Raw genomic sequence first — 12,217 nt, 5'->3', positions numbered from 1 at the left:
CGAGACAAGCAGATCCACCCTCCTCTGGGACCAATGTGTACCAATTCCGGACAATAACTGGAATAGATAAAGTTAAAGGTCAAAGCCCACCCAGTGATCAGGCAGCCTGAAGTTTAGTCATGTTCCCGACACACATGCAAGTCAGATGACTCCTCCTCATCTAACCACTTCCTTCAGATTCAATCTGAATTTCATACATCTGCATGACAAGGAAGATATGTTATACAGTGTTAGCTTTTCCTAACTGCAGCAACACAAATCTGCCCCTTTTTGCATTAATACCTCACTGGGACATGTACGAAATACACTGCCTCCCTCACTGGAACGCACACGAGACAAACTGCCTCCCTCACCGGGAAGAGTACAAGACGCACTGGCTCCCACATTGGGACGTGTACGAAATACACTGCCTCCCTCACTGGAACGCACACGAGAAGTACTGCCTCCCTCACTGGGAAAAATACGAGATACATAGGCTCCCACATTGGGACGCGTATGAGACACACTGCCTTCCTCACTGGGACGTGTATGAGACGCACTGCCTTCCTCACTGGGACGCGTATGAGACGCACATCCAGCTCCATGTTCTGTCCATCCCTGACATCGGTTTTCCATCCATCATTCTAGTGTCCATATTGAGTGAAAACCACTCATAAGAGGGAGGAACCGAGCCAGTGAATGGAGAGAAAGATGAGAAGGAAAAAAGGGAAAAAAGAGAAAGAGAAAAGAGGTCTGTTTGTAACTGCCTCCCCCACCTATTATTCTCTGTCAGAACTCCACCATCGCAGTGTATGAAAGAGGAAGTGCTCATTCTGATGCTCCCCTCCCCCAATGTTCCGGCCGTGGCTGTGATTTCCAGACCTGAGTACAATTCTCACTGCGGGTCATGGTGTCCATACAGATATGAGAGGTGTCTACACAGCAAACACCTCCGTGTAACACTGCACCCAGCTGGATATTAATTGCCCCCCCCCCTCTCAAAACCAATGGGGCATGAGGAGGGTAATCAGTACAACAGTGAATCACACAGATTACACCATGTGTGAACTCTGCCTCAGATCTGACAGGGTTCTCTACTGATGAGACCCTGCTCGTTGTGACCTGGGCTGGTAAGAGAGACCCCCACTGGGGGCAGAGGGCCAACACATTGCGGAAAAGCACAAGGTATGTGGGCGGCAGGGGAAACTGGCCTGGCCTCATCTCATCTAATCTCATCCTCCTGCAAACAAGAGCTTCTAGTTAAAGAGCTACAGTTACCCCATTCAAAGCCCCATTCATCGTCAGCGTCCAATCCACCAACCAGGAACCTTTCTGAGATCACATGACTCAGGCTGAGCATATGGTCGGGCATTAAGGAAAAAAAATGTATTAGTCATGGGATCAACTTTCTACACGCTTTCAAATCTTTAAATGAGAACGAATTCCACAGGGGTAAAGTAACACTCGCACCTTTTACCACCTTTTACCTTTACAAGCTCACCCACTAGCCTGTCTCCATGTTGGTAGCGGGTCTTTAGTGCATGGATGCAGCTGATTGGGGCTGGCAGCATTTAACAAGCCAAGTAGACTCTTTCTTTTTAACAAGCCAAGTAGACTTTTTCTTTCATATTGCTTTGTAAAAAGTGTACCATTTTTAAGTAAAAGCACCCATCTGAACATGCAGCGCAGTGCATTAAAACAGGAACTGCGTAACATAATCGTAAAAAGGAAGTAGTCCTGGCTGACAGACATGCTGCAACGTGCACCAGCATCGTGGCACTGAAAACCATCTGGCCACTGCTCCCCGGGGCTGCATGCCAGGCAGGGGATTCCAGCTGGGGAGGTATGGGGGAGAGAGCCTGAGGCAGGACCAGGAAGTCCCGCGGGTTTCACAGCTACAGAGAGAGCAGAAACACAGACACACTTGGGAGATCAGTCTAGAGGCCTCCCAGTGCCAAACTGAACCTGAGAACCTCTCGAGACCCGGATGACACAAATGTGAGACCCAAGAGCCTTCCCCTGTGGGCTCCCATCATGCACTGCTCCAGCTGGCATCAACTAACAAGCTAAATATGCCAGATATCCGAGTCACAGATAGTGTGACACTGGCTTTAATCCAACGCTCTGCACACCCGGTAACCAGAGATCTTGGACCCACGGGTCGGTTGACACGCACAAGCATAGGACACAGTCCTCGTACTCCTGCGATGGGCTGCATTTTCCCCAACCCGTCTTTCAGGTTTACGCCCTGTAAAATCTGAGCCAGCCAATCGGCGACTGCTTGCAGTAACCATACGACAGATGGGCGGGGCCTGTGGCAACAGCGGCTCGCCGACTGCTCACTAATTAGGTCACAGGGAGGCCGTGGACCCGTTCGGCCAGCGTACACACAGGCGGGCTGCGGACACCCTGCTGTGAAGGATCAGACTCCTTCAACTCTTTCTGAGAAACAAAGTAAAAGACCTGCATTGGATGGTGTGGACCTGAAACCCCCTGAGCATGAGGACCAGGGTGACCTCCTTCTGAGCACATGCGCACCCGGCAACGCTGTTAACCGGAGCATCATTCATACATCTGTGTCTGGTTAACGAGGCTGGGAGAGGAAGGAGGAGCTAGGGGACTGTGCGTGGGGTGGGGGGCTCAGTCTGAGCTTCATCCCAGTCAGAACCATGGCATTTTCCATGAGACCTGCAGACGAAAAGCAGAGCCAGTGTGGGGGAGGGAGTCTGGAGCAGAGAAAGGCCCCCACCCCACTCAGCTAACTTTCAAGCACAGTAGGAGCAAGCTGATCCTAAATCAGCACTCAGTCTCCCCAGAGCTGCAGCTAGATGCAAGTTTTTAGCTGGGATACCAGTAAACCCAGGCCAGCTGTTTAGGAAGTGTTAGACATCTGACTGTAGGCATCAAAGGAGGAGCAGGGCGGCTCGTTAAAGTGGCAAAGCCTCAAGATGTGTGTGTGGGGGGCGGAGGGGAGCTCTGGGGTCCCAGCTGGCTCTCACAGAAGGATCGAATCTCAACCACAATGAAGCCGACTCACATATGCAGCGGGGGGGGGATTCCATCAGCACCTTTCTATTCAGTGGGACCCAGAGGGAGTCTGCACCCCCTGTCTCCCCCATTGGGTGACACTGGGCGCTTTTCCACAGCACAAAGTACGGTACTTTTGCTTTTCCATTGACTTCTGGTTGAGTACCGGTACCGAAAGTTCCAGTACCAAAAGTGCCAAACCAGCTGGGGTACTTCTTTGGTACTTCGGTACTTTGGGGTGGGACTGGCCAACGTATTTGCTGTCGACTGGTTATGCAAATAGCCTGCCGCTGAAACACAAAATACAACCGGCATCTTTTGAAACACACGGCGAACAGCGAGAAACTAAATAAAAAGCAGTAGAAACACAAATATAAAAAATGTAAAATGGAAGGATGGACAAACGACGAAACACAGGCTTTAATCGCCATATGATCGGATGAACCGATCCAGCGGGATTTGGACGGCACGACTCGAAATAAAAAAGTATTTGCCGTAATAGCAAGCCGATTGGAAGAAATGGGGCACACGCGAAACACCGAACAATCGCAAAAAGCTGGTTAACTGAGCTTCTAATTATAAGAATCAACAACACCAGTCTCAGTACGTCATCCATGCTTGAATCCAGTGAAAGGAATACCACGCTGCGCTTTGTGATGATGTCATTTGGCACCGGTACCAGTTTTTATGCCAGTGGAAAACCGACACAAATGAAGTACCATACTTTTGGTACTTTATGGAAGTACCGAAAGTACGGTACCTGTTGCGGTGGAAAAGTACCCACTGTGTCCAAGGGCGACCTGCCAGATGTCATAATAACCACTGTGTTTGCTCTAAAACTCACTAAGGATGGCAGTCCTTCCTGCTCTGCTTTTTTTTCTTACCCTTCCAGAAAACTGCAGCTGCCAAACAATCCGTCATTCGTTCTAGGTAATAGGATCTGAAGAATGAGTGAGGAAAAAGAAAGACTCGTGACACGGAGTGGAGTGGGCCGGGCACAGAGGTGACCTATTACACAAACCCCTCCACGGAGACCTTCACATCAGGGAGTCTGTAACCTTCACCCAAAACAAAACCCCGAGCGAACGACTTCCCCGTTCCATAAAATTTGACTTCCTGAACTCATGTGAATCACCACAATAATTCCATGTCAGTGCCTGACCTACGGGTACAACAGAAACCCCCTCCAAGGATTTATACATCCTGCTACACTGACAGTACCAGTGCCACAGGCTGAGGCACTACTAGAAGCATTAAGTCATCCAAGGAGAAGAAAACTGTACTGTAAAGGCAAGCATAGTAAGTCCAGCAAACGTCATCACCCTTGATTAACCTCGCTGTGATCAGACCGGCTTTGCTGACCTGGCACAGCCCTGCACTGGCAGGACTGATTAGGCTGTTGCACTGCCCGCTATCACACAGAGACCATCTGCTGCAGAGAAAGACACCCACTGCATTAGAGTCCTACATCTTTTACAGTTACATGACAGGCCTGTTTATCCTGCAAGACAGTAACCCCCAGTTCATATCAAGTATCTCTAATTTGCTTGGCTTTCTCTAGGGCCTCAACCCACAACCAATTGCGCATGGGATCAGACACTAGAAAAGGCTTTCCTGCACCTCGACAAAGTCTGTGTTAAAAGTCTGTACCTCCCAGCGGCTGTAGGTGAGCAAGAACAGGGAGAAGGGGATGGCTGTTCCGGACATGGCGTGCGTAGAGGGCATGCTGTACTCGGAGTTGTAGAACATCTCCACTTTGACGACAGGTGGCGACGCTGGCCTGGACCACCGTATCAGGTCCTTGGTGCACTGGCCCAGGTACATGACCCACACCCAGACCAGGATGAGGCGCCGGCCAATGTACGGGTCGATGTTCCAGATGAAGAAAGGGAAGAAGGTGATGTAGAAGAGCTCATTGCCCAACTCCGTGCCAAAAGTGAACAGATAGTACAGCAGCTTGTTTTCGATCAGAAACTCCTGGCCGCCGTCCCCGGTGAGAGAGTTCCTGCGCAGCGGCTTGACGGCGCTGGCGCACGTCGGCGTCTTACTTCCCCCGTCCCCGTTTTCAGCCGAAGCCCCCCTGAGCCGCACCGTCTCCCTGGCTACGTACTTCCCCAGGCCGTTTGGCATGCCGTCCGCCGCGGCATGCTTTCCTCTCCAGGGTGCGTCCCCCGCCTCCCCTTCTAGTCTCCCCTTTCGGTCCCCTGCCTCCCCATCTCCTCTCCCGTTACAGTCTCCAGTCTCTCCTTCTCCCCTCCCCTGACGGTCCGCTGCCTCCCCTTCGGCTCGGCAGTGGCGGTGGCCGTTCAGCGAATCGCGGCAAAATGTCTCCCGGACGCCGCAGTACCGCTGGAAGCTCGCTACGTGATGCGGGTCCCTCAGGATCTCACACAGCCGCACAAGCTTGCTCCTAAAGCCGCTCGCCATACTTCTCCGGTCGAACGCGGGCGCGAAGGTCTCCCCCGGAGGCACGGTGCTGTCCACCAGCCGCTCAACGCGACATGTGACCGGCTAGCAGAGGAGTGCCGGGCTCGGATAACTGGACTTTCCGAGACAAATTAAACCGTCAAGTGCGGTGAGTGAAGGCGCTAGCTTATTCTGTTGGCTCCGTCCGACTCAGAAAAGTTACACCGCCTCACGAAGCCTCAAAAGGTCCAGCTGTTAATGGATCCCTCACCAGAGAGCGAGTCCGGTCGCGCCGTTCCGCTATCTCTGTCCCTGTCTCGCATCCGGTCACTGACAGCTCCGAAGGGCCAGGCGGGGGCGCGCACGTAAAGACGCTGAGCTAGAAACCCGCCAGGGGATTAGGCGTCACCGCGCCTGCGTGGGCACCAGATTACGATGCCGTGAACGCGCCCGTAGTCTAGGACACTGGTCCCGGCATTTTACAGTCTTTAAATTTATCAGAACGTAATATCATTCAGGAGCAGTTTCACATATCCCATTGACGTGTTTGCATTGTATTAAAATTTACTAAATTAATGTGAGATGTTCGGTTGATACATTATTTCGTGTAATCCATTTTAAACCTATTTTTTCTATACAAGCAATATTCTTATCAGCACAATGGTCAATATCTGTTATTCTATGTATTTTGTGCGGTTTTGAAACGCAAATCGCAAGAACACTTCTGCAACGCACATGTAAGTTAACAGTTCTACGGCAGAGGATGAAGTACTGTTTGGACAATGGTTCCCCCCAGAGTTAAAACCCGGCAAAGCATGAGCATTTTTAAACATCAGTGGAAGAATCATCTTCTAGACTGGAGTGCTTGATGGGCGGTGTAAGAGAGTTTGATATTGGTGGGTGAACACAACTTAATAACTTTTTATTTATTTTATTTATTGGGGGGAAATTAAATATTTAAGGGTACACGCCTCACCCCCGATTCCCGCGCCTCGGGGTTTGTTATTCCTTTTCGGTCTCCTGCGTGGACATAAAACATCTCCCCTCATATTCTCACTTTAAAGTTTTAATTAGGGTTATTAAATATGATTTTATCTCCAAACATTAACGTGCTCCATCATGTGGTCTATTCCTGACAGAATGAAAAACGTAATTCTATCTGCATGAGAGAGTGGTAGCTTACTTCTTATTAACCGTTTTACCGAATAATATTACACTTCTACATTTACATGTTATTTACTATTCCCTTCTCAGGGTATTAAATAGGTATTTTCACTGGATTATTTCCACGCCTTATTGCCTTGGTGTTTTCCATTAAGTGTAGTAAAATGAACACACGTAGTCGGTGTGAACATTCAATTTTATTATATAGAACTCATCTCAGAAAAATAAGGCAGATCATTGATGCTACTTCTCTTACATTTGGCAACAAAATTAAGTGAATATGCCCATTTCCTCGAAAATATTTTGCTGTACTAAATTATGTACACATTAACCCTTTATTTTAAATTTTTAAATTGTCATTATAATTTTGTACCAGTTCTACTTGTCATTTCGGAAAACTGACAAGGAATATTCTTTAATATCAAAATAGAGAAGTAATATCGTACAAACACTGTACATCTGTAAATAGCGTTAATTTTCAAATATTTAAATACAACATTAATATTATAGCGTCAGGAAGGTAAAGCATAAAATACCGACGAAAAGTGCGGTCATATATTTCCATTGTTTTCTGTAATGTAATTCGCATTATAATTACGAAAGCAGCACGATCACCACACTGCCTCCAAACATCAGAGCCATCCCAATGAATTGTACCCTTCTCTAGTTGAACCGCACACCCTCACGATGGGCCACTATTTAGGCATAAATTAAATACAAGGGGTGCTGCTTTGCATGATGGGAAATGCATATGACACTGTGGGAGAAGTTTACAGTGTTACATTTTAACAGGTAAAGATGATGCCCTTGAGCCCTCAACAAAAAATTCCATCTCTGTCAAACCGTTTCTCTTATGTGGTATACAATATTAACCTACCTTCGAGCATTTATTCAAGACCAACATTTTCCACAAAAATAACAGCTGCACAAGAACAGACAGGCTGCGTAAACCAAATAGCAATAAATGCATGATTTTTACGACGGCTGAATTCGCGTTGTTCGTGTTGACAGTGCAGAAACAAGAACCTCGAAGATAGCTTTACGCTTACAATGACGGTTTAAGGTCACATTGAAAGTCAGTTAGAATCGAGGTCAGTCTCCAGATCGGGTCGCCAAATAGGCCTAGGATTAAGAGAGAGGCAGAGGTGCGAAGCCAAAGATGATAAATCGACAATAGTAAATCTGCTATTGTAAACAAAACAGGTGATCTTAACTGCCTGCCGAGAAAACACTCCGATTACGACATTTGTAAAAAAATATTCAGCTCATAACCTTTTGGTAACTATAAATATAGGAGGCGGCTCTGAGTAATCGGACACGTTTAATACATATCTTAATGCAATCGGTCCCACGTTTAACTAAACATTAAGCTGGCAAGCGTTATCCAACCGACAAAGCTAATCTGCAGTTATACAAACGAAATTCTACCGACGAGTCAGCGAGATGTGCCGATAAGGTATCGTATACAGCAGGGGAAAGTAGTGCGATCCTGAGCGTTTAATTTCTTTTTATTGTGGGGGAAAAACGCCACAGATCTCGTAAATATGACAATTTTCTTACGATTCTGAGTTCGACTTTAGGACCGCAGACAACATAACGATCACGCAGATTCACGTATGAACAAATTAAACGGTTAATATCAAAAGTCGTGATGATGCCGACTTTGAAGGCGCCTTATTTGTAACACATTCTCCTTGTTCAATGACGCCAAACCAATAGAGGGCAACATCGAGCCCTTTCCAAATAAAGTTGCATCAAACGCACACAAGAATGATTATCAGTGGAAAGGAAATTTTGTATCTGTCTGGATCTCGTTTCGGGCACAAACTACTTCACACTCCTAGTTCCTTCCAACGCATGAACAACAGATATTAAATGATAACCACCATGAGGTAACAAACATGCAAACCTGATCATATTCACTTCTAAATTAATGTATCGTTTCACATCTGCCGCCAGGGGTCATCCTGTTAATTTTTCAATTAAACCTTTGCTGTAGTAGCAAAATATACAAAGTAATCTATACAAAAAACGCATGACAGGCCACAGTACATAGCCCATTCACATAGTTTTAAAGCTAAGGTAAACTTGCAATTTTACACAATTTTAAAAGTTATTTTAGTAAAATATATGCATGGTCAGAATAGCTATGTTGACAAAAATATATAGACATATATATGTATTTATATATATATCCCTGAAACTGTTAGCAATCCTGGATTTGCATTAGCAGTGACTGTGAAGCAGACCTGCCAACAGTTGTTCACGATGCCAGTGTGCTGTAGCAGTGAAGTACAGAGGTGCTCTCTAAACGCAGCCCTTGATCTGTACTCTCACTAAGTGCTGAGCTCGTCAAAACGTCTTGACAGGTTGTGGTTTCCCTTTTGAAAGTAGGAGACTGATGGCACAGATGCTCAGTGAAGGCAGCCCACTGCAGCGATTTGTATCTCTGGCCATTGGTCATTGTTGAACACGTGTGGTTCTGTTTTTTTGTTTTGGTTGTTTTGTTTTTTTTACCATACACTGGGGGCTGGGCACCTGTTCATCCATTGTCATCCAGTTTGTAGATCAGAACCTGGGCATTGCAGTCAGGCGGGTGCCCATAGAGGCAGCCTGGCACTACATGGTACCGTGGTACCTCACCGTAGGCAAAGACCTGGGAGCAGCAGTCTGCCACCACTGCCTTCAGCCTCTTTGCATCAGGATAGTGCTGCCTCTGTGGAGAGTCCCAAGCACAGGGCGCAGCCCCCCCCTCCTCGGCCCGCCCCTCTTCCCGGTGCAGTTTCCGCAGCAGGTTGTTGATGAGCACAGACCGCCGCAGGTAGATCTCTGGGTCTTCTAGGAACCTAAGCTTCTCCAGGGACAGCTGGAGAATGCAGTGCCGATCCTCTGGCAGTATCAGGTGCTGGGGGGGGGAGGTGGGTGCAGTGTGAAACATACCACCACGTTATTTCAGGCTCATAGTGGTTAATTATCACTCACTGCGCGATTGAAAAGAGCCATCTACTTACTTGCTGAAAGTATTCATGAAAATCCCTATGTAAATCTTCCTCTTCCGCATACTTTCTCTTGAAGTACGCAACCTTCGACGTCGTCGGTCGATTTGGTTGCCGTCAGAAGGAATCAGCTGCATAAGAAGAGGTATGAGACGGATTGGCCGTTACCCCAGTTTTCAATTTGTCTTCTTTTTTTTTTTGTTAAAAAAAAAAACGAACTGTGAGCAGGGGCGTCTCAAATGTTTTTTTACTCCCCTCCAAATAAATATGTATTTATTGGCTTAAGTCATGAATAGTTTGCCATTCATTTCGAAAAACGCCCCTGACCATGAGCATACAATGAAATACGGACAACTGAATTTCTATATGAATATATTTTAATTAAAATGTTAACTCTTAAAAATTTGCCAGGGAACTTGTGTTTAAATGCTTGTTTTTTAAAACATTTTTAAAATGTTATGATTACATATGATTGCACAACACTTAATAATTAGTACAATATACTATACATACATTTGATGTGCACGTTACATTTTTATTTAATGACTTTGTAATTTATTTCTCTCAGTTATGTGATTATATCGACATCTCTCCCATATTGGAGGCGGATATGACACGCTATACTGAGGACAAACGAAATATTATTATTGTTATGGAATATTTGTGGTACAAGTCATACAAGATAATATTGCACCACGTGTCGTTCGCATGGCGTCCGCGTGTGAGTTTATGTTGTGCGCCGCATTTGCGTGGAGTAATGAATTTTTGTCACTGTGGCTTTTAACCCGTATATCTGGTCAGACTGTGTACGTCGCACACCTGCATTTTGGAAACGGAAAGCGGATGAACTAGCACACCTAACTCGAAGGAAATAACATCGAATTTAAACTTCAAACAGAAGATCAGTTAGCCTATTTAAATGTCGGGAAAAAACAGCGACATTTCGGTTAATCGCACTAACCGCATGAAATCTCAAAGGCACCTGTAGTGCGTGGGCGGATACCTGATGGAGAGAGGAATCAGCCACAGACGTACTCTCTGCCTGGGGTCCCGATCCTCTGCTGTGTCCCCTGGCCTTCATACATTGCCGTCAAACACCACTGTGCATGGAGACAGATGATTAGGAGCTAGAGCTCAAAACTTACGACCGGAGTGTTAAATAAATGTCCCGGCTGCCATTGAATTCGCTTTTTACTATGGGGTGACATATACTTCGGAAACACGGGTGCTCTTTCGGTAACCTGCAACTTGAATGAAACTAAATTGCACTGTGATCCTCTCCGCCTTCTGCTGTTTGTGGTCTTGGCACCGGTATTAAGCTGATATCGTGTTCCCCCCGAGGGAGCGAGTAAACGACGCGCTACATTATCCCATCCCAAGGCCAAGTAGCAGAGATCTCATCCCTCCCTCCCCCCCCAAGACAAACACACGAAAGCAATCGCACGCCTACCAGAACGACTCAAGATCGCGTTCTCTCTTCTTCCCCTATCCGCAGCCTTTTTCATACAAAGGAGCGACGGAAATTGGACCTTGAGGAAAGCGTGTTATTGCTGACTTGTGAAGCGAAAGGTCAGGGGCCGCTTGCTGAACACGCCGCGCCGTGGGAGCTGCTACTTACCGCAGTTTCTTAATTGACAGCGATGGTCCTGCATGGGAGATTTTGGTTACGTCGGATCTCAGTGTCATTGTTTGCAATTTCCAGGCTTTAGGGAGCCGCTGCGTTTATGTAAGTGTGTACTATGGCAGGCGAGCAGGTTGAACAAGTAACGCTTAACTGCCTGTCGAATTTACGATATTAATTCTGTTTTCTGAACGGCGCCTTGAGAGGAAGTGCGAGCATTCACGCAGAAGATAATCATCTCTCATAATTATTGGTATACTGACCTATAATGGACATTGACATTTTAAAGCAAATTGACAGTGGCTAATAGAGGCGAATTACGGCGTGACTGAAATGTTATTAAGACCCTGGTATACATTAAGAATTTATATTGTTCTTTATATAACTTTTACTTAACATTGTGTATTTTAATAGGGAAAATCTGAATAAAATACATAATTTGATGTATCAATGACCCCTATAAAACACATCTTGCAGTACATACGATACGACAATGCTATCAATGCACAACGTAAATACAAATAACATTCTCACCTTTTAATTGCAGTTCACTTTTTGGTCCAAGGCAGAGGGCTTACGAGACGTATTTAGATGCAAAACGATCTTTCTGTGGTGCGGTGTCTTCGTGTATTTTGGCATTCGTCGCTTTGACATGAATCCCGTTTCTTTTTACATCAATTATCCCTATAGTTCCGAGTGGCCGCTGTACCGCTGTCTTAATAATCTCATCGGGACGCGCATCACTCGTATGTCTTAAAATATCCCGTTTTTGTGCAACAAGAAACACCAGGGCGCTTTCTGCAACCTTATTGGTCCTCGGAGAAGCAGATGTTTCTTGTTGCTAGGAGAGTCGCTAGGCGATGATGACGCGCCGTCATTTTAGTAGCCTGTATAGCCGGTGCTGGGTTTCGAAATCTTTTTATTCTCCAGGTTAGATACCTCCCGTTATAATATAAGACGTATAGCGGAGAAGATAAGGACGTCTAATTGGACGCAGAATCGGTGGGATCTATTGTGTTACTTT

The 12,217-nt window shown here is 46.3% G+C and overlaps 1 protein-coding gene and 1 long non-coding RNA gene across 2 annotated transcripts in view; both read right to left on the bottom strand.

Annotated features, from left to right (window-relative positions):
* Positions 1-5,909, bottom strand: part of sgpp1b (sphingosine-1-phosphate phosphatase 1b) — a 13,173-nt gene extending 7,264 nt beyond the window's left edge. Inside the window, exon 1 of the mRNA XM_048974079.1 lies at positions 4,657-5,909. Within this exon, the coding sequence (XP_048830036.1) occupies positions 4,657-5,433 (777 nt within the window). The 5' untranslated portion in view covers positions 5,434-5,909. The remainder of the gene's footprint in view (positions 1-4,656) is intronic.
* An 851-nt stretch (positions 5,910-6,760) lies between these two features.
* Positions 6,761-11,984, bottom strand: LOC125708087 (uncharacterized). Its single transcript, XR_007382414.1, has 4 exons — positions 11,728-11,984; positions 10,576-10,672; positions 9,588-9,703; positions 6,761-9,481 (listed from the first exon to the last, which is right to left on the bottom strand). It is a non-coding gene; the product is annotated as an uncharacterized LOC125708087 (long non-coding RNA).
* Between the last annotated feature and the right edge of the window lie 233 nt (positions 11,985-12,217).

Source organism: Brienomyrus brachyistius, chromosome 14 (genome assembly GCF_023856365.1).
Source record: "Brienomyrus brachyistius isolate T26 chromosome 14, BBRACH_0.4, whole genome shotgun sequence".
NCBI classification, from domain to species: Eukaryota; Metazoa; Chordata; class Actinopteri; order Osteoglossiformes; family Mormyridae; genus Brienomyrus; species Brienomyrus brachyistius.
This window is presented reverse-complemented; position numbering and strand designations above follow the sequence as displayed.